The following is a 26,728-nucleotide window of genomic DNA, read 5'->3' on the forward strand; positions in this document are numbered from 1 at the left end:
GTGGGCACTACGAGCAGGAGTTTCAGTGTTTGTTTTTTATATATACGGAGGAGGGGGGAACAACAATGGAGGAGGCACAAGGGTGGGGCGGTAGAGCCTGCACGCGCCAAACGAGATCGTCGTCGGGAACAATCCCGCGGGGAAGCCAACTCCCGTCTATCCCCTGAAGGGGGGTGGGGGAGGTGATATCCCAAGCGCCCGTCTCCTCCCCCACCACCCACCCCGACCACGTCACCCACACGTGCGCAATCTCACGATGAGCTGCTCCGTGGGCGGATTGAAGTGTTTTTTTTTTATTGGGTCATGAACTCGTTTTTAAGGGAGATGTGAACCGTCGACTCGGAGCTGCGGGTTCTCATGCAGCAGCAGTCGTGGTCGTGGTGCTCGTGGTGGGCGTGGCAGCAGTCGAGGGCTCCGCAGTCGAGGGCTCCGCTGGCGAGGAAGCGACGGCGACTTCTTCAGCTTCCTTCCTGCCCTCCGTCACCTTCGACAGAAAAAAATAAAAAAAATTATAGGCGAGCGTGATATTTTTTTTAACAAGTTGGCATTCACGCCATAATCTAGATTGAAAACCCGTTTCTTTGAAACAGCTTTTTGCGTTTCGTTTGTTGTCCTTCCCCACCGCACCACAGTTGGCTACGTGCGGGATTTCAATCTAGACGATTTAAAAGTGCAGCGTAGCTCCCAGTGGCTTCCTAATATAGGAAGAGCGGTTCCAGACGGCGCGCAGAAGCGCATCTGAAAACGCCACGCGATGCAGTGACCACCGTCTCTGTTCGATGGGCGAGCCAAAAGCCGTTGCTGCTGCGAGGATGACCGGAGTTCACGGGGATCAATTGGCAAAACATCCAAACGTAGGAGCAAAAAAAAAGAGTCTTGCGATTCATGCTTTCTTTTCGTAAAGGACACGAGTGGTATGTAACGGTTAGCGCACTGCGCTACGAGCCCCATCATCCGCGTTCAATTCCCGGTCAAGGGCAACACCGGTGGGGGCGAAGTGGCATCCGAAGTTGAATGCGGGAGAGGGAGCCAGAGGGGATCGTTGCATCGCAAGGTCATGAAAGATGGCGACGACGTGCGGGAGGGGGCGGGGGGGGGGGGCCTTCATCCAGCAGTGGATGACCATGTCTGACGACGACGTTGGTGGAATAGTTATTTTGTGACGTACCAGTTTACGAGACCTTGCTACGAGACGGCTCCAGATAACGTGATGGGTCTGTGAACGCAAATTAACATGTCACCAAAGTCACTCCCCCAAATAAATTCACCGTTACAGTAATAATAACAACACTGATTTGCCCTGTGGCTATATGAGTGAACAAAGCTCCAATCCACACCCAGGATCTCAGCAGTGCTGGGTCAGGTCAGTGTCTCTGACATGGCCATTATGAACCACTTTAAAGAGACATGGCCACCATGAAGCCGTTAAACAAATCCACCCAGGGCTCAAACTCGGGATCTCAGTTCTAGATCAGTGGCTCTGACGTAGCCATTAGGGTTATCTTGAGAAACAGAGAGGACACCCTGATCCAGGGCATGAACTCATCTCAGTTCTTGATCAGGGTCTCCGGCACGGCCAAATATGAACCCACCTGAGACACCAAGACATGGGGTTTGATCTCCAAAAGACTCACGGCCTTTCTTACTCAAGAGTCAGAATCTTCATTTATGCTGCAGGAGGAGGAATCCGATGAGCTATAAAGCTCAGATGTCCAGTAGGGGCACGCGATCAGCAAGTTCCAACAGCAATCAAAAAAACGATAGGAGTTCAAAATAGAAAAAAGTAACTCCAAATAAATATGTAGAAAGTATGAGTACAAATTGCATAAGTACACAAATTTCTGCCGATTTGTTAACACGAAATCCAAGCTTGGGGCAAGGCAGAAAATAACAACAACCACAACAACATTCTGAGACCACACCAAGGCAACACAGCCATATTACTATTTAAACGATTTTTTTATTTTACCAGGTAAAGCTCACCGAGCTACGTAGCTATTTTTCAGAAGCGATCTGGCGATCATAAATGATAGCTCAACTAAGTTGCGTACCACGTGGAAATTTATAGAAGCCAAACACTCTAAACACGTGATGTTGATTTTATAAATCTGGAGGGAAAAGCCGTGGGACCGGATAAAAATCCACGCGACCATCGCGGAGAGAGAGAGACACGCGAACTCCAAATATACAGCAGGCGTCAGGGTCGGGATCAAGCCCATGACCTCCTGTCTACCGGGCGAGGTAGTTAACATCTCTTAACCACCCTGGCGCCCTTATACAGGGGAGGGAGACTCCCTGGGACCTCCGCAAGCTCCCCACCCGCCCCGGTGCCAACAACAACAACAGCAGCAGTCCGAGAACACACCAAGACAACAGCCAGCAAGCTGGCACCCACCTTGAGTGGCCAGGGCAGGGAGACTCCCTGGAACCTCCGCAAGCTCCCCGCGGGTGCCGCCGCGTCCGGCTGCGGTGCCGCCCCGGCCGCCGGGGGGCTGAGCGCGTGGGCGGCAGTGACGTCGTAGTGGAAGCAGAAGCCGGTACGCGGGATGTGCGGCCCGTCACTGACTTCCACAAAGTCCCCGAGCCTGGGAATGATGTAAGGAAGGTGGGTCGGGTGGGTGGGTAGGGTGGGTAGGGTGGGGTCAGGTGGGTGGGGTCAGGTGGGTGGGGTCAGATGGGTGGGTTGGGCAGGGTCAGGTGGAGTCGGTTGGGTAGGGGAGGGTAGGGTGGGATCAAGTGGGTGGGTGGGGTATGGTGGGATAGGGTGGGGTAGGGTGGAGTAGGGTGGGGTAGGGTGGGTAGGGTAAGGTACGGTGGGGTTGGGCGAGTGGGTTGGGTTGGGTGGGTGGGTCGGGTGGGATAGAGTAGGGTGGGTGGCGTGGGGTGGGGTTGTGTGTGGGTCGGTGTGTGGGTGGGTATTGTGTGTGATGGGCACGGGACAGATTTCTAAACGTACACAACGTTAAGTTTCAAAGAAGACTCAACGGTCCATAAGGATGGAACACACAGCCACCACTGTGCACCTGCACATTTGGTCACATTTGCTCGCGTATCAATATTCATAATTCACAGTTGTAAGGCACATTTCATCCGGAGATCCTGATGCGCCGTGTATGGAAAGCCAGGAAATAAACAGAACCGGTGACCTCTGGATCCTCACCGTTACCGTAACGCATGTAAGGTTGTGTGTATGTTGAACTTCTTTCGCACCGCACGTAGCCAACCGTGCTCATCGGAGGCGTACGATTATCGTGCGCCGTTGGACGTACTTGTAGAGGGTGACTTTCCGCTCTGCGTTCTTCGAGGCCTTCTCTTCGATCGCAGCCACCTTAGGCCTAGAGACGGGAACACGCAGACCGTGAGGGTGGCACCCCGGGTTGACTCGCGTGCCACAGTGCCCGGCCTACGTCGGTGCTGCTACTCGCTGACGACACTTGCCCCAACAAGTCTGTTAAGGGCTACAAGTCTGTTAAGGGCTATACGGGATGGGGTGGTTCATTGTCTTTGTGACGCCTCACCCACTGTCGCTGAACTTGTCGATGGTGATGCTGGTGTTAACGGGGAGTGTGTGTGAGCGGGTAACCGTGACGCCTCACTCACTGTCGCTGAACATGTCGATGGTGATGCTGGTGTTAACGGGGGGTGTGTGTGAGCGGGTAACCGTGACGCCTCACTCACTGTCGCTGAACATGTCGATGGTGACGCTGGTGTTAACGGGGGGTGTGTGTGAGCGGGTAACCATGACGCCTCACTCACTGTCGCTGAACATGTCGATGGTGACGCTGGTGTTAACGGGGAGTGTGTGTGAGCGGGTAACCATGACGCCTCACCCGCTGTCGCTGAACATGTCGATGGTGACGCTGGTGTTAACGGGGAGTGTGTGTGAGCGGGTAACCGTGACGCCTCACCTGCTGTCGCTGAACATGTCGATGGTGACGCTGGTGTTAACGGGGAGTGCGTGTGAGCGGGTAACCGTGACGCCTCACCTGCTGTCGCTGAACATGTCGAGGGCGACGCTGGCGTCAACGGAGAGGCGCTCGAAGGGCAGGTTCTCCTTGAGGAGCAGGTGGACCTCGCGTGTGATGGAGCGAAGATTATCCTGGAATCGCAAACATTATCGTTATCGTCATCATCATCGTCGCTTTCGTCATAATCCCCATCTTTATCATCATCACAATTTTAGTCATCAATTTCGTTATCATCATCATCAACATCATAATCGTCATCATCATCAAAATCGTTGTCTTTGTCGTCATTATCATCATCATCATAATCGTCATCACCTAGACCATTGGTTCTTAACCTAGGGTGCATGAACCCTCTGGGGGTGCAAGATGCCCTTTCTGGGGGTAGTGAGACATTGCCACGTTTTTTTAGAAGATAAATCATGGAAAACACAAATTAAGCCACGGGCTCGTAAGTAGCACAACTGAATTTGTGTCTTGATTTAAAGCTTTCGTGACTGCAGTAATTCATACTCTTAGCTCTTTCGGTAAAGTCACACCTGATGACGACCGTTTGTGTTATGGTCGAAACGTCGTGAGAATTTTTATTGTTTTATATATATTTTATTATTTTATTGTTTCCCTTCAACATGACTTTACCGAAAGAGCTAAGAGTATGAATTTGTGTCATCAAACCCTTATGTATTTATTAACGTCATTTTTTTTTTTACGAACGAGAACCAAAGGGGTACAAAAGGCTGCAGTAAAGGTTAAGAACCACTGATCTAGACCAAGGGACCTTATGGCCGATGGGGCCGTATCCAGCCGAGATACGACTCGTGGCTACAGGGGCAAAAAATTCCCCTCCAAGCTCTGCGGTCCTTTATATATGAAGGTGTTAACCACCAATTAATGACCGTTAATTAATGGGAGTTTCGCTCCGCATGTATCTCTTCTTCTGAAAAAGAGCTATACAGCTCAGCGGGCCTTACCCGGTAAAGTAACACGAAAAAAGTAAAAATAGATTTGAGACACTTCACCTCCGACGGGACCCAGGCGTCGAGTTTGGCGTCGAGCAGAACGTCGTAGCAGAAGGCTCCGGATATGACTGGGAGACAGCGCAGGGGCAGCAGGGCACCACCACAGCAGCAGGGCACCAGGGCAGCGGCGGCGTCGGTGTCAGGATGCAACCGCAAGCAATCGGCGCGCGCAGGGGGGGGGTCAAGAACGCGTCGGTGAAAATTGTCTTTTAATTTGAACGTTGAAGGTTAACTTAATAGACGTTTAAACTTAACATCTCCCCACCGCCTACAACATTGTTGTTATTATTATTACTACTACAGAAGATCATCGATTATTCGGCTTCGGGGGTGCTGGATTTTCAAAAACGCCGGATACTCGCAAATAATCATTATTTAAAATAGCTTATTATTTCACATTCTTGCATGACATTGTGTTTTGAGGTGTTGTGTATGTGTTTTCGTTTTTTATGAACTTGGCATAAATAAACATACAACTAGACAAAAACAAATATCCTACTTTAAAAAGTTACTTTATATACTCAACCATACTTACCACTCCAATCTGGAAGACTCTGCATGGGGTGATGTATATATACGTGCATGTAGTGTATAATGTACCGTATATATACATTTGGCAGTGAAATCAAGTATAGCTATTGTTTTTGTCACGAGCACCGTGCCGATCGCCGGACTGATTACAGCCTTTGGAGCGGTTTTGCCGGGTTCGCCGGATCGGCCTGGGACTGCCGGATAACGTTGGAAGCAGCCGGATAATCGATGATCACCTGTACTACTATTATTATTATTACTTATTTTATTTTTTAAAAAATCGTAACCCATTTGGCGACGTTTTTTCTGCCCAGGCCCGGATTGCTGTGTGGGACGGGGGGGGGGGTGGGAATTCACGGCGTTCCGCGAGGCGAAACTGCAGCGCGGTCCGTTTTCACGGCCAACTCGAGTGCGAACCTCGTAGCTCAAACTCAAGTCACACCCGATGACGACCGTTTGTGTTATGGTCGAAACGTCGTGAGATTTTTTTAATTGTTTTATATATATTTTATTATTTTATTGCTTCCCTTCAACGTGACTTTACCGAAAGAGCTAAGAATATGAATTACTGCAGTCGCGAAAGCTTTAAATCAAAATTCAAGTCACCCCGTTCGTGGCAATGCGCCCGTATTCTCCTGTAACGTGGCGGTAGTAAGTATAGAATATAGGGTAAAGCACACGTGAGATGCGTACGCAGGCAGAGCAAAGACTGAGACGCATGGGTAGCGTCTAGAAGCATCTAGCAGCATCCCACCGCCGCGTGCGATGATGATGCCACGCCGAGGCAGCCATTACAAACCGCTAATTCCTACTCACACGACGAAGTTCCGTTCGCGTTATATCCAATTCCCACCCTCGTTATACGACAAAAACTGAGGTGCGTGGGTAGCGTCTAGAAGCATCCAACAGTATCCCACCGCCTTGTGAGATGATCATGCTTCACCGAGGCTCCCGCACGACCGCTTATTCCTACTCACGCCACTTAAGTTACGTTTACTCGATCGCGTTATATCCAATTCGCATCCACGTCATACAAAACATGTGTTCCCTAAAACATGAATTGTGTTACCTTATCTTAATGAGAATCATATAGCAATTAGAAATTTGTGCATAGCATCATGGTAATAACATGAAATTAAGAATTGGGTTATTGGAAGTGGTGGTGTGGTTTTGATGCAGTACATCAAATTCACGTTATGAAAACATGCGACACTACAGGAGAACAGACCGTACGAGAACCCAGTCAAACCCGAGGAAAGCCCATGCTGCTGCGGCGAGTTACATCCAGCAGTGGATTGAGCATGGCTGTTGCCGCTGCTATTGTGAACACTGCAGCTGAATCAGAATCTTGACTTATCCTGGAGAAATCTGATCAGCCAAAAAGCTCTTTTTCACAGATGTCCAGTATCGGAACCTTCATTTATCCCGGATAATTCCGATGAGCTATGAAGCTCTTTTTCACAGACTAGAGGAATCCAGTAGGGGCGGGTCAAAAAGTTACAACACCAAACAATACAATATAACGATCGCAGTGCAAGGTATAGGACAGGAACGCGTCCGGCAGTGGACTGATCGTGGCTATTGGAATTACCGCTGCCATGCCAGAACTTCGAATGACTCAAGTTACTGAAAGGAACAGCGCTCCCGGCGCTTGGGGCTGGAGTGGAACCTCACCTGGAACCTCGGGGGAGCCGATCAGCTCAATGGGGAACTCCTCCTTGAAGGATCTGCTGAGGGCCGAGCCCAGCATGAGGGCACAGGAACGCCAGTAGGCCTACGCAACAGGCCGGGCGAGGGAGCGCGCACGCGACACAATCAGACACGTGGCCACACAGACAACAGAAAGGCAAAAATACTCCCAAGTGTGGACTTATCATACTGTCCGGGGCATGTGCTGCAGCGAGCATCTCCAATTAGCGTGGTTGGCTACGTAGGGTGCGAAAGAAGTTCAACATGCACACTCACAGCAGACTCTCGATTATCCGCGCTAATGAGGGGGAGGACGGACACGGATAATTCAAAATCACGGATAATCCAAAAATACAACCATTTTCTGCGCACCTCTCTACCAGAAACCACTAACATGGGTATAAATCGTGTTAATGTTAAGAAAATTGAGTTTGTTAGTGAACAACACAGGATTTGGGTACCAAACTCACAGACTCAGTGGTGGATGACCTATTCGTTAATTCGCATCTTCGATTAGCGCGGTTGGCTAGGTACCGTGCGAAACAAGTTCAACATATGTGCGTACGTACGTGGATGGCGTGCCAGTCCGATCACGCGAGCACCGCACGCGTTGCCTTTGCGGCCAGCACCCCTTGAAGAGACAACAGCTGGCTGCGCGTGGAATTAAAAATCAGAAAACTGCGCCGTTGCCGCCGGGTCGGAAGCATTCGCCCCCTTCGTTGCCCGACTAGCGCGGCTAAGAACGCTCGCACAGTGGCGGACGGATCTCATTGTCTGCGGGCCGTTTGAACTTCTTTTGCAACACCGTACGTAGCCAACCGTGCTAATTAGAGTTGCGGGAAATTGGAGGTTTGGCAGCGGTGGCGGTCGGGCCTCGTGGGGGGGCGGGCGGGGGGCTGTAGTAGGTTCCCCCACCCCGATACTTTCGAACAAAACGGGAGCGAGCAGGAGGGGAAGGAGTTCTTGGCAGGGGAGCACGGCCGCGCGGGACAGACCTCGTTGACGGGCGTGGCGTCCGTGTCTTTGAAGGTGAGGAAGGTGATGGGCCCGCCACACTCCAGCGGGCGGTACATGTCGTAGAGCTCGCCGTCGATGCTCGCGAGCACGGAGCGCGTCTGGAACCACTCGCTCAGATCTGGAGGGTGCCGGGGGAAGGCGGGCGGGGGTGGGGGGGGAAGGTGGCCGGGGGGAAAGCGTGCGGCAGAGTCTAAGGTCGCGTCGGCTGAGATGCCGCCAGGGCCGAAGCAATCGACGCAAAGGCAACCTCCCGCACCTCCGATTAGCGCGGTTGGTTACGTCCCGCGCGAGAGAAGTTTAACATGCACACATGCGTAGGAGGAACTTAATCGCGTCGAGCATGCAAGCCACGTGCGGCTCCGGTCGATCCTCACGCTGGGCGCAGTTGTAGGGCGTGGAGAGGCCGCGGTTCATGACGAGGGTGGCCCCGCGCTGCCCGGGCCCCATGTGCTTCAGCTCCACCTTCTCGATGCGTATCAGCAGCTCCAGCTGCCGCCGTCGCTCGGCCTCGAAGAGCGCCACACGGCGGCCCGCGGTGGCCACGGAGGCTGCGGCCACGCATGGCGCCGCAGACGCGGCCGTGGAGAGCAGCCCTGGGACAGCGACAAGGGACAACCTCCGATTAAGCACGGTTGGCTACGTCCGGTGCGAGAAAAGTTCAACATACATATACACAACACTCCCCATAGACTCAGCACTGCACCATAGACTCAACCCTGCACCACAGACTCAACACTGCACCATAGACTCAACCCTTCACCACAGACTCAACACTGCCCATAGAATCAACACTGCACCATAGACTCAACACTGCACCATAGACTCAGCACTGCCTGTAGACTCACACTGCACCATAGACTCAGCACTGTACCATAGACTCAACCCTTCACCACAGACTCAACCCTGCACCACAGACTCAACACTGCACCATAGACTCAACCATGCACCATAGATTCAGCACTGCACCATAGACTCAACCCTGCACCACAGACTCAGCACTGCACCATAGACTCAACACTGCACCATAGACTCAACACTGCACCATAGACTCAACACTGCACCATAGACTCAGCACTGCACCATAGACTCAACCCTTCACCACAGAGTCAACAATGCACCATAGACTCAACCATGCACCATAGACTCAGCACTGCCCGTAGACTCACACTGCACCATACACTCAGAACTGCACCATAGACTCAACCCTTCACCACAGACTCAACACTGCACCATAGACTCAGCCATGCACCATAGACTCAGCACTGCCCGTAGACTCACATTACACCATAGACTCAGCACTGCACCAGACTCAACCCTGCACCAAAGACTCAACACTGCACCATAGACTCAACCATGCACCATACATAGACTCAACACTGCCCGTAGACTCACACTGCACCACAGACTCAACCCTGCACCACAGACTCAACACTGCACCATAGACTCAACCATGCACCATACATAGACTCAGCACTGCCCGTAGACTCACACTGCCCATAGACTCCAGGTTCGTAGCGAATTTCGCTAACCTCCACACTACCGCTCCCACTATACACATGCATGTAGATACACACACGTACGACGCTTTTGAGTTGCTGAGGCATTCAAGCAAGCGCCTGCTATAACACGCGAATCATCGTCGTAAACAAGCCTAGTGATTCACATGGCCACTACATTTAGGAAGAGTAATTTTATTTACGTAACCGTCAACCCATTCGGGTTTTCCCGTATTATTGTACGGGGAAATCGAGTTTTCATGTCCATACGGCGTATGGCCGTTTCAATACGGGCAAAAAAAGTGTCTATTTGTGTTTCTCTCTTGTGATGGGACTTTGTAGGATGAAGGTTGAGATTTATAAGGGCACGGGGTGACCAATAAGGTCTGAATTGTCCTGTAATTAGGTAGGGCACTGATAAGGGGTTGACAGGTTTGTAGTAGTGTATAGTGTAGTGTATAGTGTAGTGTATAGTAGTGTATAGTGGATGTTAGTGTATAGTGTAGTGTATAGTAGTGTATAGTGTAGTGTATAGTGTAGTGTATAGTAGTGTATAGTGTAGTGTATACTAGTGTACAGTGTAGTGTATGCTAGTGTATAGTAGTGTATAGTGTAGTGTATAGTAGTGTATAGTGTAGTGTATAGTAGTGTACAGTAGTGTATAGTATACTAGTGTACAGTGTAGTGTATGCTAGTGTATAGTGTAGTGTATAGTAGTGTATAGTGTAGTGTATAGTAGTGTACAGTGTAGTGTATGCTAGTGTATAGTGTAGTGTATAGTAGTGTATAGTGTAGTGTATATTGTAGCGTATAGTAGTGTATAGTGTAGTGTATACTAGTGTACAGTGTAGTGTATACTAGTGTACAGTGTAGTGTATGCTAGTGTATAGTAGTGTATAGTGTAGTGTATAGTGTAGTGTATAGTAGTGTATAGTGTAGTGTATAGTAGTGTATAGTGTAGTGTATACTAGTGTACAGTGTAGTGTATGCTAGTGTATAGTAGTGTATAGTGTAGTGTATACTAGTGTACAGTGCAGTGTATGCTAGTGTATAGTGTAGTGTATAGTAGTGTATAGTGTAGTGTATAGTGTAGTGTATACTAGTGTACAGTGTAGTGTATGCTAGTGTATAGTGTAGTGTATAGTGTAGTGTATAGTGTAGTGTATAGTAGTGTATAGTGTAGTGTATACTAGTGTACAGTGTAGTGTATGCTAGTGTATAGTGTAGTGTATAGTAGTGTATAGTGTAGTGTATACTAGTGTACAGTGTAGTGTATGCTAGTGTATAGTGTAGTGTATGCAAGTGTATAGTGTAGTGTATAGTAGTGTATAGTGTAGTGTATGCTAGTGTATAGTGTAGTGTATGCTAGTGTATAGTGTAGTGTATAGTAGTGTATAGTGTAGTGTATAGTAGTGTATAGTGTAGTGTATACTAGTGTACAGTGTAGTGTATGCTAGTGTATAGTGTAGTGTATAGTAGTGTATAGTGTAGTGTATAGTGTAGTGTATAGTAGTGTATAGTGTAGTGTATAGGATACACGTTGAGATTTATAAGCGGCACGGGGTGACCAACAAGATCTGAACTGGTCTGTAATAAGGTAGGGCACTGATAAGGGGTGGACAGATACGTTACTTATATCGGGGTTTTTTTTGTTTAAAGGTACAACGATCAATACCACGGTGTTTGACGTTATTGTAGTATCTTCTTTGGTTCTTTCGGTAAAGTCACGTAGAATGAGAATAAAATAATAAATTGATAAAATAAAATAACACAATAATATTCTCACGACGTTTCGGCCACAACACAAGCGGCCTTCATCAGGTGAAGGGACGAGACTGGAGGACAGCGCTGTCTGGAGGACAGTCTCGTCCTTTCACCTGATGAAGGCCGCTTGTGTTGTGGCCGAAACGTCGTGAGAATATTATTGTGTTATTTTATCAATTTATTATTTTATTCTCATTCTACGTGACTTTACCGAAAGAACCAAAGAAGATGAATCCTTGCAGTCACGAAAACTTTAAAGAGAAATAGCTATGTTAAAGTCAGAGCATACACATTCACAGAGACAAGTTATTGTAGTAATACTTCACCATCATCAGCCAGTTTCGATACACCGCTGCATGGCTTATCTGTGGCCGTCGTGCGGCAATTATCGCGATTTCGAGTTCGTAAAAGTCTGGTGCAGACCTGTCAGCCTCAAAGGCAATGCTTATATTAGCGGAGCACGCGTTTTGATTGCACGTTCACCACAAGCGCTGCGTGTGCTTAACGCAGCGCTTGATTCCTTCCAAAAGGGGTTTATGTTTGGTGTTTGAAACGTCTTAACACAGCGCCTGTTTTATTGGCAGAAAGGTTAAAAACACTATTCGTCCTGTGAGAAATTTTCGCTTAAATATTCTTAAGCTTGCCTTAAAATTGTATTCAAGAAAAAAATAAAATATGATATAAAACTCACGTTTGGTGACGATGCGAGGAATTGCCGAGGCCATGACGAGGCGGGACGATGTGGAATTTAAACTAAATTTAAAAACACCCCTACACAAAATAAAGACTTTTAAAGTTAAGACTTTTAAAGTTAAAACGTTGCCAAGTGACAGAGCCGACGATTCGACATGTGAGCGCAGTGCGCGCACTGTACCAAGGTCACTACGGCGGCCGCGGCGGTCGAAAAGACAAAACGCGATTTAAAAAAGAAATAGTTTACAATTGTATGTACAGTATAATTGTTTTTTTATATTCTTGGTTCTTTCGGTAAAGTCACGTAGAAAAATAATACATTTTAAAAATTGAAATAATATAAGCAAAAACCCACGATAAAAATAGTACAAATAAAATAAAAAATACATTGAAAATAATAAAAGCAAAAAACGAACGACGTTTCGATCGCAACACATGTCCCCTTCTGATTGGGATCGTGTTGACAATATGACAGCCTCCTCTGCTAATTCATTGCCAACCAAATGTAAAGCTAACTTGATCACTTAATTCAACCTCCTATCAAAGAAAAAACCAGAACCACCCAGTAAAGTGTTAGATGTCAACAAGATTGTTATCAATCAGAGTACCATCCCAATTTCTGACAATCTAAAATCGCTAGTAGCTAAAGGGTTGAATTTCGCAGTTACCCCTAAACATATCCCAGTGGAGGATATATTCTCCCAGGTCGATGTGGCCCTCAAAGGCTTGGGACACATCCAAACAAACGTTGCTAGAGCTGAGATTGCCACTATCCTCAAGAATGCTAAGAAACCCATTAGCAACATTAGCAAAGACGAGCGCTCTGAACTCGCAAATTTGAAAAAGAGGGATGACATAGTCATCCTCTCAGCCGACAAGGGCAATGCCACAGTCATTATGGATAAAACCACATACAACAAAAAAATCCAAGACCTACTCAACGATGGCATCTACTCCAAAATCAATAGAGATCCGACTAACAGCCTAACTACAAAAACCAACTAATCGAACCAGTCAAATGTCTCTCCCTAAAACCCTCTCGGCTGCAAGACCATCCAGATTCTATGGTCTTCCCAAGATCCATAAAGATGGTACCCCTCTGCGGCCCATTGTGTCCACAATCAACTCACCTACCTACAAACTCGCCCGTTTCCTATCGGATACTTTGCTTCCCTGTACTGGCAAGACCACTTCTGCAGTTCTTAATTCAACTCATTTGGTCTCTCTAATCAAGGACATTTCACTGTCCCCTGATGATGTCCTCATCAGCTTTGATGTGGTCTCTCTATTCACCAAGGTTCCAGTACCTGACACCATCGCAATAATTGAAGACTTAGTCCAACATGGATTAAACCCTGATGTCCCTGCACAGGTTAGGCATTGCCTCACCAACGCGTACTTCACCTGGAATGGTACTTTCTACAAACAAAATGAGGGTACTCCCATGGGTCCCCCCTTGTCACCAGTGATAGCGAATGTTTTCATAGAGAAATTTGAAATAGACGCCATCCAAACATTCACCCTACATCCCTCCCTGTGGAAGAGATATGTGGATGATACTTTTGTCATTTGGCCACATGGCCTACCAGCATTGAACCAATTTCTCGACCACATTAACTCCATACACCCATCCATCAAATTCACCATGGAAGTGGAGAAGGATGGCAAGCTACCATTCTTGGATGTTCTGTTTGAGAGGAGGTCCAATGGCTCTTTGGGACATTCTGTCTACAGGAAGAGCATCCACACAGACTCGTATCTGAAGCCTGATTCCCACCACCATTCGGCACAGAAGAATTCCCTCATCAAAACACTACACCATAGAGCCCATTGCATCTCTGACAAACACCACCTGGCCAGTGAATTGAAACACGTACGCCTGGCCCTTAAGATTAATGGATACTCGGATTGTACTATCCGCAAAACTGTTTCTCCTACCATGGAGAAACAACCTCTTGAGACTCCAATCAAAACCATCACGTTACCATGCATGGCAGGTTTCCAGAAGCTCAGATCACGCTCACCATCGATAGTGATGGTGAGCCGTGGCCCGGAATCGAACCACTGAGCGCCGGGTTTATAGTGAAGTGCGCAAACCACTACCCCACTGCAGGGCCGCATTATCTGTATTCAATAGGCCACAGTAGGCACTGTGCCTAGGGCATACTCACTCACCCAGCCACCCACTCACTCGCCCACTCACTCACCCAGCCACCCAACCACTCACTCATCCAGCCACTCACTCACCCACTCACCCAGCCGCCCAACCACTCACTCATCCACCCACTCACCCACTCACCCAGCCAACCACTCACTCACTCACCCAGCCACTCACTCACTCCCCCAGCCACTCACCCATTCGCCCAGCCACCCACTCACCCACCCACTCACTTAGCCACCCACTCACTCACCCAGCTACCCACTCACCTAGCCACCCACTCACTCACCGAGCCACCAACTTACCCACTCACTCACCCCGCCACCCACTCACTCACCCAGCCACCCACTCACCCACTTACTCACTCAGCCACCCACTCACCCCGCCACTCACTCACCCAGTCACCCACTCACTTACCCAGCCACCCACTCATTCACCGAGCCACCAACTTACCCACTCACTCACCCCGCTACCCACTCACTCACCTGGCCACCCACTCACCCAGCCACCCACTCACTGACCGAGCCACCAATTTACCCGCTCACGTACCCATTATCCAGTAGTCCACAGTAGGCACTGTGCCTAGGGCCGACTTACTCACCCACTCACCCAGCCACTCACCCATCTACTCACCCAGCCACCCACTCACTCGCCCCGCCACCCACTCACTCACTCACCCAGCCACCCACTCAGACACTCACTCACCCAGCCACCCACTCATTATGCCACCACCCACTCACTCACCCAGCCACTAACTCACTCACTCACCCAGCCACCCACTCACTCACCCAGCCACTCACCCAGCCATGTTGCTTTACTTTCGTTGAAGCTTAAATATTTGTTCGACTGTTATTTTGGGTGCAATATGCCTCACTTACACCGAGTGAAACGACTTGTTACCACTGCAAAGAAATTGCAACGAGCAGCCATGTAAATATATCGATTCAAGAAGATATCTTCGTTACATTTTATTTCATCATACGCACAAAAAAACATGGGTCCATTTTTTTAGTAGGTCTCATGCACCGTGCCTACTGTGGCCCATCGGATATAAATACGGCCGTGCCTTGAGGTCTTCCGATCTCCCTCTTCTTAGTATTCCGAGATCAAGGCTCCGTTCCTCGGGGCGATCGCACTTTTTCCAGTGCAGCTCCAAGACTATGGAACGCTTTGGCCTCTGCCAATAAGACAAAGAGTAATATTTAGAGGTATTTCAAGCTCGCCCTGAAAAGTGACCTCTTTACGCCGGCTGGTTCTGACTTATTTCCTGATTTCCATACACGGTGGCACATTGGGATCCTTGAATGGAACGCGCTTAACAAATGTAAATTATCATAAAGACAAAGATCCCACCGTATAACCTGTAATAGGCTGTTGGGATGAGGGGCCGTCCATAAATGACGTCACGCGATTTTGGACGATTCTTGACCCCCCCCCCCTCGTCACACGGCGTCAGAAAAAGTCAGACCCCCCCCCCTTAAATATGACGTCACAAAGCTTTGCCCCGCCCCCCAAACCATATTTCCATTTCGAAAATAAAACATGCTTCAGATCGCTTTAAGCTATTGTCATTTTAGTACTTATTCTTGGTTCTTTCGGTAAAGTCACGTTGAAGGGAAACAATAAAATAATAAAATATATATAAAACAATAAAATTTCACGACGTTTCGACTGTAACACAAACAGTCATGATCAGGTGTGAAAACCGCCACTTCTTTCAAATGTTTCTTGCCGTTGGTTTTCACACCTGATGATGACTGTTTGTGTTACAGTCGAAACGTCGTGAGAATTTGATTGTTTTATATATTTTTTTATTATTTTATTGTTTCCCTTCAACGTGAGTTTACCAAAAGAACCAAGAATATGAATCACTGCAGTCACGAAAGCTTTAAATCAAAATTGTAGTACTTATTTAATGTGGCGCTGTGTGGTGCCGCAGCAGCGAAGCCGCTCCGTCGGAGCCGTGCCTGCAACTGGGATGCCGCAGCGGCAGCGGAGCCGTCCGGCCGACGCCGTGGCCGCGACGCTGCCACCTCCGAGCGATGGGGCCGACGCTGCTCTCCCCTCACCACCCCCCACATGAACACACATACACATCGAGCCCCCACATGAATACACACACCACCACATAGAGCCCACACATGAACACACCCCCCCACATAGAGCCCGCACATGAACACACACACCCACATAGAGCCCCCACATGAACACACACACCTCCACATAGACCCCCCACATGAACACACACATACCCCCCACATAGAGCCCCCACATGAACACACACACACACACCACCACATAGAGCCCCCACATGAACACACACACACCCCCACATAGAGCCCCCACATGAACACACACACACATAGAGCCCCCACATGAACACACACACACACACATAGAGCTCCCACATGAACACACACACACCCCCACATAGAGCCCCCACATGAACACACACACACACACATAGAGCCCCCATATGAACACACACATACACCCCACATAGAGCCCCCACATGAACACACCCCCACATAGAGCCCCGAGGGGAGGTCACCTGGCCGACAGGTTTTCACCCAGAAGCCCTCTCATGGGACCAAACTTCACGGTTTCCTGCGACCAGGGAATTGGGCGACCTCCCCCGAGGCTGACTCGCACCGCGGCGCCGTGACTTGGGTGGTAATCACGTGGTCACGACAGGGCTGCTGAGCCACCGCGGGTAGAAAACACCCACAACACACACGGGTCAGCAGGCAGGCGGGAAAAACAGGGCCGGTCCTCTGATTGGTAGGACAGCTGCGCTTGTTTAGAGGGTGAAAAGCGGACGTCTGAGAGAGCACCGGTCCGGGGAGAGTGACGGGAAATCCGAGACACTTGATTAGACGGGAGGCCAGCGGATCAGCGCCGATTTACCTTTGATGTAGAGGGCAATAAAAAGGGTAGAGAAGGTAGGGATAGAGTTAGTTCGTGTTCTACTCAAGCCAGTGCTCGGGGCCGTCGACTTCCCAACCACTCGAACGTCCGTGTGACGAGATTTTCCTAGGAGAGATTTTCCTAGGAGAGTGGACAGAGCGGGTCTTAGACCATCGGGAGATAGGTTAGACCTGCCCTGCTGACTCAAACTGACTCGGGTAATTTAGCCTCGGACTCGCTGAGAATAAACTGCTGGGGATCAATAAACCTTGTCGTGTGGTTTCTGCGAGGGTGGAACGGACACATGGTGGTGTGCGTCGTTTTACCCTGTGTTTGTGCGCGAGTGTGTATTTACCCACGTGTTTGCGCTTGCCCATGCGTGTAGCTCGTGGTTAGCGTGTGCGTGTGGTGAGCAGCGGCGGACTCGTACAGAGGCACGTGAGATTACTCAAACGCCCTTTCATTTAACATGTGTGTGAGGCAAAAGGGCGGCGTACACGCGAGATTATTCGTGCGGCCTTTGTTTGGCGTGTGCGTGAGGTGAACGGGCGGCGTACCCGTGAGATTGTTCATACAGCCCTTTAAATAAATCTCCGAGACAACCCCCCAATCGGCTGCGCGTGTGCGAGTGACGTCCCTGCCCTCTGACCCCCGACCCCCAGTCCCGCGCGCGCGATTGGTGCGCGGATTACGAGTAAGTGGGTGTGAGTGTGCGCAGAGATTGTGTAAATTCACCCCAGGTGGCTAAGCGCCAGCCACGAATCGTGCCCCGAGGGGTCGCGGCGAAGGGGGGGGTGGGGAAGTCGGTGAGCAGTAACCCTCCCCAGGACACGGAAGAGGTGAGCAGCGGATCCCACGTGAGTGAGGAGCCGGAGGTCAGCCTCCCCGACAGCTGCACTCTGATGTTGTAGGAGTGTTGTTATAACAATTAGTGTTGTTATATCAATTATATATTTATTTAAAGTTGCGCATTTTGGTGTGACATCACATTTCTCAAACCCCCCCTCTCCTCTTCTTTGGTTCTTTCGGAACACATTACCAGTGAACTCAAGCACGTACACCAGGCTCTCAGGGCTAATGGTTACTCCGACTACACAATCCGCAAAGCCATCACTCCAGTCATGAAGAAGGATCCTCTTGTGGAGCCACTCAAAACCATCACCTTACCCTACATTGCAGAGGTCACTAAAAAGATCTCCAAAATCCTGAATAAACACAAGATCCAGGTCCGATTCAACACAGTACATAAAATCCGTGATCTGGTTCCATCTGTAAAATATGCTGTTCCAGACATACGGTACCCGGGCGTTTACAAACTAAAGTGCCTCTGTGGTAGTAGCTACATTGGAGAAACGAAACGACATATCTCGGACCGCATCCGCGAACATAAAGCAGACTTGAAACACGGTAGAACGAACTCCTCTGCCGTGGCAGATCACTGTTATAATTCAGTGGGCTCACATGACATTGACTTCTCCAAGACGGAGGTTCTTTGCAAACCAACCGGCTACCATGAGAGATTCGTTCATGAGGCCATTCACATATACAAGCACAGAGATAATTTCAACCGAGAAGATGGATTCTGGCTTAGTAACCATTGGAAAGATGTTTTAAACCATTTCCGTTCTTAATTAATTGTATTTTATGATGACCTTCAGACCGCAGCTCTTTCGGTGGCATTAACTCTTAATACCTCTCACACCACGGTTAATGGTATGGTTTGCAACATGGAGTATAACAGCGCCTCGCAGCTGTCTCTCTCCCCCTCCTCCGTTCCGACCATGGATGAACTCGTCCGTCTGAACGGGGCTCGTAGCTATACGTGGTGCTAAAGTTGAGGGTAAGAATCCACCCATTTTTTCGCCATATAGCATTGTGATATATAACGACTTATTGTTGGTAGCTTAGCTGATTGGAGAATATGTAGTGGAGTAAACGATACGCATAGGAATTGGCCACATACAGTACATACAGATCTACAAGGAGAGTGGGTCACATGAGGTCGAACAGGTGGTCGAGTCACGGGTGGCGTAAACAACCCGAAGTAATTGAGGGAGTCGTGGCACGAGGGCTGTGATTGGTCGAGAGGCTGTTAGCGTTAAGTGGCGGCGTCTCGAAGTCAGACCAAGGGGACAGGTGCGAGCTGGCAGGAAAATGCCAGCGAGCCACGTGGCAATTAATTGAGGCTAATTGGAAAGGGGATAAAACGCTAGGTGATTTGAACGGAGGGGGAGTTGTTGCTGGGCAGTTGTTGGCGAGAGGTGGAGAGATACGAAGAGGACAGCTGGCAATGTTAGGGAAGAATAGATAGAGAGTCGAACCCAAAAGACAGTAAATAGCGATAGGGAGAGTTAGCATTAGCGGAGATAGATAGAGTCACTGTGTGTGAATAGACAGGCAAGTCACTGTGTGTGCGGAGATAGAGTCACTGTGTGTGCGGAGATAGATAGAGTCGCTGTGTGAATAGATAGATAGAGTCACTGTGTGTGAATAGACAGACAGGACACTGTGTGTGAGGAGATAGAGGAAGAACCACTGTGTGTGGAAGAGGATGCGCGGACGATGCTGAGGTGAATCGGAGTGTCCGAGTTGGCGGAGCACGGAGAGAATTACTGTGTGTACGGAACGATGGAATAAAAGTGACGGTGGAAGAAAGATGGTTGTCGTCCGAGTGAATTCACGGCACTACATTTGGTGTCAGAAAAAGTACGGAACACGCCACGATGTCAAGGAAAGCGGCAAAGAAAAGAAATGTGCCAGTGGACTCGGGCGGCGACAGCGACAACGACAATTTGCAGCCCGGCCAGATGGCCGGCAGTACTCCGGACGGCGACCGCGGTTCGGGTGGTGCTGAAGGCCCGGGATCGCCAGAGGATTGGCGAGTCCTCATGACCCAGTGGGAGGCCAGGATGAAAAAGTTGTCGGAGGAGTTCCAGAACTTTTTGACGGAGAACCGCATTCAACTACCCATACCGGGTCCACCGCCGGAGGTTGCCGCTAGCCGGAGCGGTTGGACGATTCTGACGACGAAGACGACCAGTCGGCGGGACCGCCACGACAGTTACATGTACACCGATTTGAGGCCAAAGTGGGAGATTGGACGGCGTTCATACGAAGATTCCGTGCGGCTTACGAGTCCCTGAATTGGACGGAGAGTGCCGCGTTACGAGCACTGCCGACGGCATTGGATGATGACTCCTTGGCGACTTTTAAGGGACTCCCTGCCGCTGTCAGAAAAAACATTGGACGGTGCTATTGCGGCAATGAGGAAGGTCTACGAGCCGCGGTCGGTCGCCAAACGTCGATTTCAACAAAGGAAACGGGAGGCCACGGAGTCCCCCCTGGCATTCCGCAGCGCCTTGCTGGCCCTCGCCCAGGTTGCATACCCGGCGATGGACGAGGAGGGCTGGGACTCCCTGCTGCAAGAGAAGATGTTACAGCTGGCGAAGGAACTGAAAGTCGTCTTGTCGCTCCCGGACAAGGATGATGACGACGACGTGTCATCGTTGCTGATCGCCAGGAACATACAAGTCAACCTTGATATATGAGACGGACCAGCGGCGGCGGTGGCGCAGCCGTCACTGATGACCCCTGCCGGGGCTGCGAGCACGGTGGCGGTGGTGGTGGACGAGACGCCGCCGATGGCAGCGGCGGCCGGGGTGTTGACCGGAGAACGACGGCATCGTCCCAGGGTATATTGAGACGGCGTGCATCGGACATGCTACGAGTGCGAGCGGAGGGGTCATCTCGCCCGCGACTGCTGGAGACGGAGAGGTGGTCCTCCGTGGGCGCCGAACTACTACAGCGGGCGGTTCCCCCAAGACCAAGGATCCCGGGTGAGTCGAGATGCATTCAATACACAGCCGCCCTATCCACATCACTCATCCGCGTCATCTCACCCGTATTCATCGGGTTCGGATAGTACGCATGGCCGGGATGCGTGGGGCGCGTTGGTACATCGTGTGTTGGGGGCTGCGCCGGGATCGTCGGATGTGATGGCATGTATTCAAGGTGTTATGGTACGGGCTATCGTAGATACCGGAGCTTCGGCAACTCTCATTTCGTTGTAAACTTTTCGGTCGCTGCCGACGTCACCTGGATCGTTAGCGCCAGTGGAAGGGCCATGCGTAGCAGCAAACGGGGGTAGTTTGGGCATTATGGGCTGCGTGGTTGCGACAATTCAAATTTGGGGAGGTTATTGTGACAGGAAGTGTTTTGGTTTCAACCTCCTTGGCGGTACTGTGTTTGTTGGGCACGGATTTCTTGCAAAAGATGCCAATTAAGATTTCAGTGGAAAAAGGTTGTTTGGAATTACCGTCGGGGAGATGTATGAAATTTTTGGGGACGCTTTCGAAATTCGCGGTGGCGAACGCTGTGGTGCAGGCCGTGGTGAGCCGCACCGTGCGCGTCCCGCCTGCATCGCAAATATTGGTACCGCTACGGTTAAAGAAGGAATTGCCTTGGGATGAGCTGCAGGAGGGAGTGCTGTTGACACCCTCAAATGCTGTATCGAGAATGCTCACCGTGGTAGGAGCTTTGACCATAATACCAACATATTGTGATCCCTTCATTCAAATTGTAAACGCGGGGCACAAAGAGGTTGTTATTCAAGGGGGCACTACACTGGTGCACGCAATGGGTGCGCCGGGTCCAGAAACAAAAACATGTTTTGCTACGGGACAGGATGAAATGTTGTCAAGGGAGGAGGACGATCCGGAATGGTTAAGGGATCTTTACAAACAAAACCCAGAGTTATCGCTTGTGCAACGGTCGAATTTGCATGCGTTGCTACTGGAATTTAAGGATGTGTTCAGTTCAGGGAAATACGACATGGGTCGAACGACGTTGTTGCAGCATCGTATTGACACGGGGAATGCACCCCCAATCAGGTTAAATTCGCATCGTGTAGGTCCTCTTGAGAAAGAATGTATTCGGCGATCTGTTGATGAAATGCTAGAGCAAGATATTATCGCCCCATCGTCCAGCCCGTGGGGAGTCCCTATTGTCCTCGTTAAAAAACGTGATGGAACTATGCGATTTTGTGTTGACTATCGGAAATTGAATAAAGTTTCGGTGGCGGAAGCGTACCTGCTTCCACGAATTGATGATTCACTGCACGCCCTGTCCGTAGCTAGAATCTTTTCGACCCTCGATTTGTTGTTGGGCTTTTGGCAATTGCCCCTGGATAAGGAGTCAAGACCTAAAACGGCATTTCGGACACCACAAGGATTGTATCAATTTAACGTGCTCCCGATGGGACTCCACTCAGCGCCGGCGACCTTCCAACGATTAATGGAACTCGTGTTGTCGGGCCTGCAGTGGGAGTCATTCTTGATATATTTAGATGATGTGATTGTTTTCAGTAGGAATTTCGATGAACATTTGCAACGGCTGCGCGCCGTTTTTGGCAGAGTGCGGCGCACCGGATTGAAATTTAAACCACAGAAGTGCCAATTGTTAAGAACATCGGTGAAGTATTTGGGGCACGTCGTTAGCGCATCAGGAGTGGCCACTGATCCGGAAAAGACGAGTTGTGTGCGTACATGGCCAGTGCCGAAAACAGCAAGGGAAGTGCGTAGCTTTGTGGGCTTTGCGTCGTATTATTGGCGGTTCGTTAAGGATTTTGACACGATTGCTCGACCATTGCATACGCTAACCGGGAAAGGTGTGAAGTTTCAATGGGGGAATGCAGAACAAAAATCGTTTGAAGCGTTGCGGGCCGCACTAGCAGACGCACCGCCGTTGGGATACCCGGATTTTACAAAGCGATTTATACTTGACACGGATGCCTGTGATACGGGCATAGCCGCGGTTTTGTCACAAATGGTTGATGGCGTCGAGAGAGTGGTGGCATATGGCAGCCGGGTGTTATCGCCGGCGGAGCAAAAATACTGTGTGACGCGTAGGGAATAATTGGCGATTGTCCATTTTATTCGCCAGTACCGACCGTATCTGTACGGCAGGGAATTTTTGATCTGCACTGATCACGCGGCACTACAGTACTCGCTGCGCGTGGATCAGCCGTCGGGGCAAATGGCTCGCTGGCTTGAGACCCTCCAGGAGTACTCTTTCACGATCCAGTATAGGAAAGGAATGCACCATGTAAACACGGATGCTTTGTCGAGGTTGCCGCGACCGGCTGAGACGTGTCGGTGCACAGAGGGCTCGCTGCGTTGCGGCCCGCCGCTGCAGGAGGTTCCGCAAACGGTCGCTGCAGCGGGTTCGGGGGTGCCAGGGATAATCCCTGGAGCAGAAATTGGATTGTTGGGGTTGTCATTGAAGCAGTGGAAGCAACTGCAGGTGGAAGATTCCTCGCTGAACAGGATGAGGCTGCGTGCCTCTCGTTCAAGGGGATCAGAGGATCGCCCATTTTTGATGTTAATGGAGGGGTTGCTTGTTCGCTGGGATGTGGAAGCACAAAAATTTTGTATTGCTGTCCCGAGGGTGTTGCAGGGGAAACTGATTAACGAGATACATGAGAAATTGATGCATCTGGGGGAGAAGAAGACTGCGTTGACGGTGGGGAGTGAATTTTACTGGCCGGGAATGTTTAACGATGTGAAACAGCATGTAAAAGCGTGCCAGGAATGTGCACGGAGGAAAGCGCCGGCACAGCCATATCGTGTCCCTTTGCAATCGATTCAAGTTTCGAGAGTGAACGAAATTGTGGCACTAGATATTTTGGGTCCGTTCCCTGTCACCCCCCGAGGGCACAGATATTTGCTCGTCGGGGTGGAATACTTAACTCGTTGGCCGATGGCATGGCCGCTAGTAGACCAATCAGCGACGTCGATCGCTGAGGCTTTCTTGAATGGATACGTATTAGATAAGGGAGCCCCGGAACATTTGCTTACTGACCAAGGTAGAAATTTTTCATCGAAATTGATTAAAGACGTGTGTGACTCGCTGGGGACCAAAAAGATCCAGACGTCCCCGTACCACCCGCAGACTGACGGGATGGTCGAGCAGCTGCATAGGACGCTGACGTCCATGCTTTGTCACCAAGTAAACACCGCTCAAGATGATTGGGATCTGCATGTTGCAGCAACGCTGGCCGCGTATAGATTGGCCCCGCATGCCTCAACGGGGTACTCGCCATTTTTTCTGATGTATGGACGGGAACCGGAAGCGCCGGCTATTGTTAAATTGGGGATTCGAAAATGGGAGAAATCTACGACGGTGCCTGCTCCGATGCAGGTGGCTTTGTACCATCTAAGGGAAGCTCGAGAGGCTGCATTGCAAAATACAGCCCGATGACAAGCCGCTAACGAAAAATTGCTTGGCAGGCAGCGGCCACGAGAGCCGTGGAGTGTTGGAGATAAAGCCTGGTTGCACTGCCCCATGGTGCCGGTGGGAACGTCCCCGAAGTTTCACCGCCCCTGGCAGGGGCCCGTTGATATTGTGGAGGTTTTACGGGATCAGAGTGTGCGAATAAAATTTGGTCGTCGGGCATGGTTTGTTCACCCGTCGCGCCTGAAGAAATTTGTGTTACCATGTGATGCGTCATCCCCCATCCGAGAGCGGCCTGTATTGGATGTGTCCGACGAACCTGTGGGGAGGTCACAAGTGCGCGTGTCCCAGAGATCTGCCCCCCGTGTGCCTGCAGGATCGCCCTTTTTGGGCAGGGTTACCGACCGGACGCCAATTGAACGGCCACAGATCCGGATCAATGGCCGTCCCAACCGTGAACAACGGACAGCCCCGCCAGCTGAGTGTCGCGGGGACAGGGATGGGCGCAGGGTTCGTTGGCGAGACGAGCGAGGCCCTCCCTTACAGCAGGGTATCCCGTGCAGGGGAGATGGACCGGCAGCGGGAACCCGTTCCAGGAGGAATACAATACGTTGACTTTGGGGGTTGGGAATTCTGTATAAAGGTGTTGTGTGCGTGTCGTTGTGTGGTTGTACAAAATGGTTGTGTATTGCAAATGCGTTATGTATATATGTTGTCATCATTCCGTCCGCTTCACTACACTACTCCAATTCGAGTATATCGTAGCCGGGGACGGCTAGGTTCTTTCATCACGGGGGGGGGGGGGGTGATGTAGTGGAGTAAACGATATGCATAGGAATTGACCACATACAGTACATACAGACATACAGGGAGAGTGGGTCACATGAGGTCGAACAGGTGGTCGAGTCACGGGTGGCATAAACAACCCGAAGTAATTAAGGGAGTCGTGGCACGAGGGCTGTGATTGGTCGAGAGGCTGTTAGCGTTAAGTGGCGGCGTCTCGAAGTCTGACCGAGGGGACAGGTGCGAGCTGGCGGGAAAATGCCAGCGAGCCACGTGGCAATTAAGGCTAATTGTAAAGGGGATAAAACGCTAGGTGATTTGAACGGAGGGGGAGTTGTTGCTGGGCAGTTGTTGGCGAGAGGTGGAGAGATACGAAGAGGACAGCTGGCAATGTTAGGGAAGAATAGATAGAGAGTCGAACCCAAAAGACAGTAAATAGCGATAAGGGAGAGTTAGCATTAGCGGAGATAGATAGAGTCACTGCGTGTGAATAGACAGGCAAGTCACTGTGCGTGCGGAGATAGAGTCACTGTGTGTGCGGAGATAGTCGCCGTGTGTGAATATATAGATAGAGTCACTGTGTGTGAATAGACAGACAGGACACTGTGTGTGAGGAGATAGAGGAAGAACCACTGTGTGTGGAAAAGGATGCGCGGACGATGCTGAGGTGAATCGGAGTGTCCGAGTTGGCGGAGAGCGAAGAGGAGAATCAGTGTGTACGGAACGATGGAATAAAAGTGACGGTGGAAGAAAGACGGTTGTCGTCCGAGTGAATTCACGGCACTACAAATATATAGAGTTTATTGATAACATTGAAGTAATTTATATTTTAGTTTTTTATTGGTTTACTATATAGTATTCATTATATAGTGTAGTGTATACCCAGTTACTGTTAATAGCTCAGCTTATTGAAGAATATATTGAGTACATTTATCATATTGATGTAATTTAGACTTAGGTTTTTTTACATCGGTTTACTGTATGATAGCCGAGTTGTTGCAGCCCCTTTGGCGTCCATGTACTAGGTGCCTCTGTAGATGTGTAGGCTTTGACTTTAACATAGCTATTTCTATGACCAGTCACAAGCTAATCCCTCAGTTATTTCAATGCTAAATTCTCCTGTTTGATTTGTACTAGGTGCCTCTGTGGATGTGTAGGCTTTGACTTTAACATAGCTATTTCTATGACCACTCACAAGCTAATCCCTCAGTTATTTCAATGCCAAATTCTCCTGTTTGATTTGTACTAGGTGCCTCTGTGGATGTGTAGGCTTTGACTTTAACATAGCTATTTCTATGACCAGTCACAAGCTAATCCCTCAGTTATTTCAATGCTAAATTATCCTGTTTGATTTGTACTAGGTGCCTCTGTGGATGTGTATGCTTTGACTTTAACATAGCATTTCTGTGACCAGTCACAAGCTAACCACTCAGCTATTTCAATGCTAAATTCTATGATAATTCCTTTGTCAAGGCG

At 49.8% G+C, this 26,728-nt stretch overlaps 1 protein-coding gene across 1 annotated transcript; it reads right to left on the reverse strand.

Moving 5' to 3' along the window:
* Positions 1–15: 15 nt before the first annotated feature.
* On the reverse strand, positions 16–12,385 carry MRPL39 (mitochondrial ribosomal protein L39). Its single transcript, XM_032977155.2, has 10 exons — positions 12,173–12,385; positions 8,596–8,814; positions 8,200–8,339; positions 7,190–7,289; positions 4,985–5,052; positions 3,987–4,099; positions 3,270–3,335; positions 2,396–2,585; positions 1,169–1,216; positions 16–484 (listed from the first exon to the last, which is right to left on the reverse strand). Exons 1-10 carry the CDS (start codon positions 12,204–12,206, stop codon positions 356–358), a joined length of 1,107 nt encoding a protein of 368 aa, XP_032833046.2. The 5' UTR covers positions 12,207–12,385; the 3' UTR covers positions 16–355.
* Positions 12,386–26,728: the final 14,343 nt, after the last annotated feature.

Source organism: Petromyzon marinus, chromosome 62, assembly GCF_048934315.1.
Source record: "Petromyzon marinus isolate PM22_M1 ecotype Great Lakes invasive population chromosome 62, UKy_Petmar_22M1.pri1.0, whole genome shotgun sequence".
Taxonomy (NCBI): domain Eukaryota; kingdom Metazoa; phylum Chordata; class Hyperoartia; order Petromyzontiformes; family Petromyzontidae; genus Petromyzon; species Petromyzon marinus.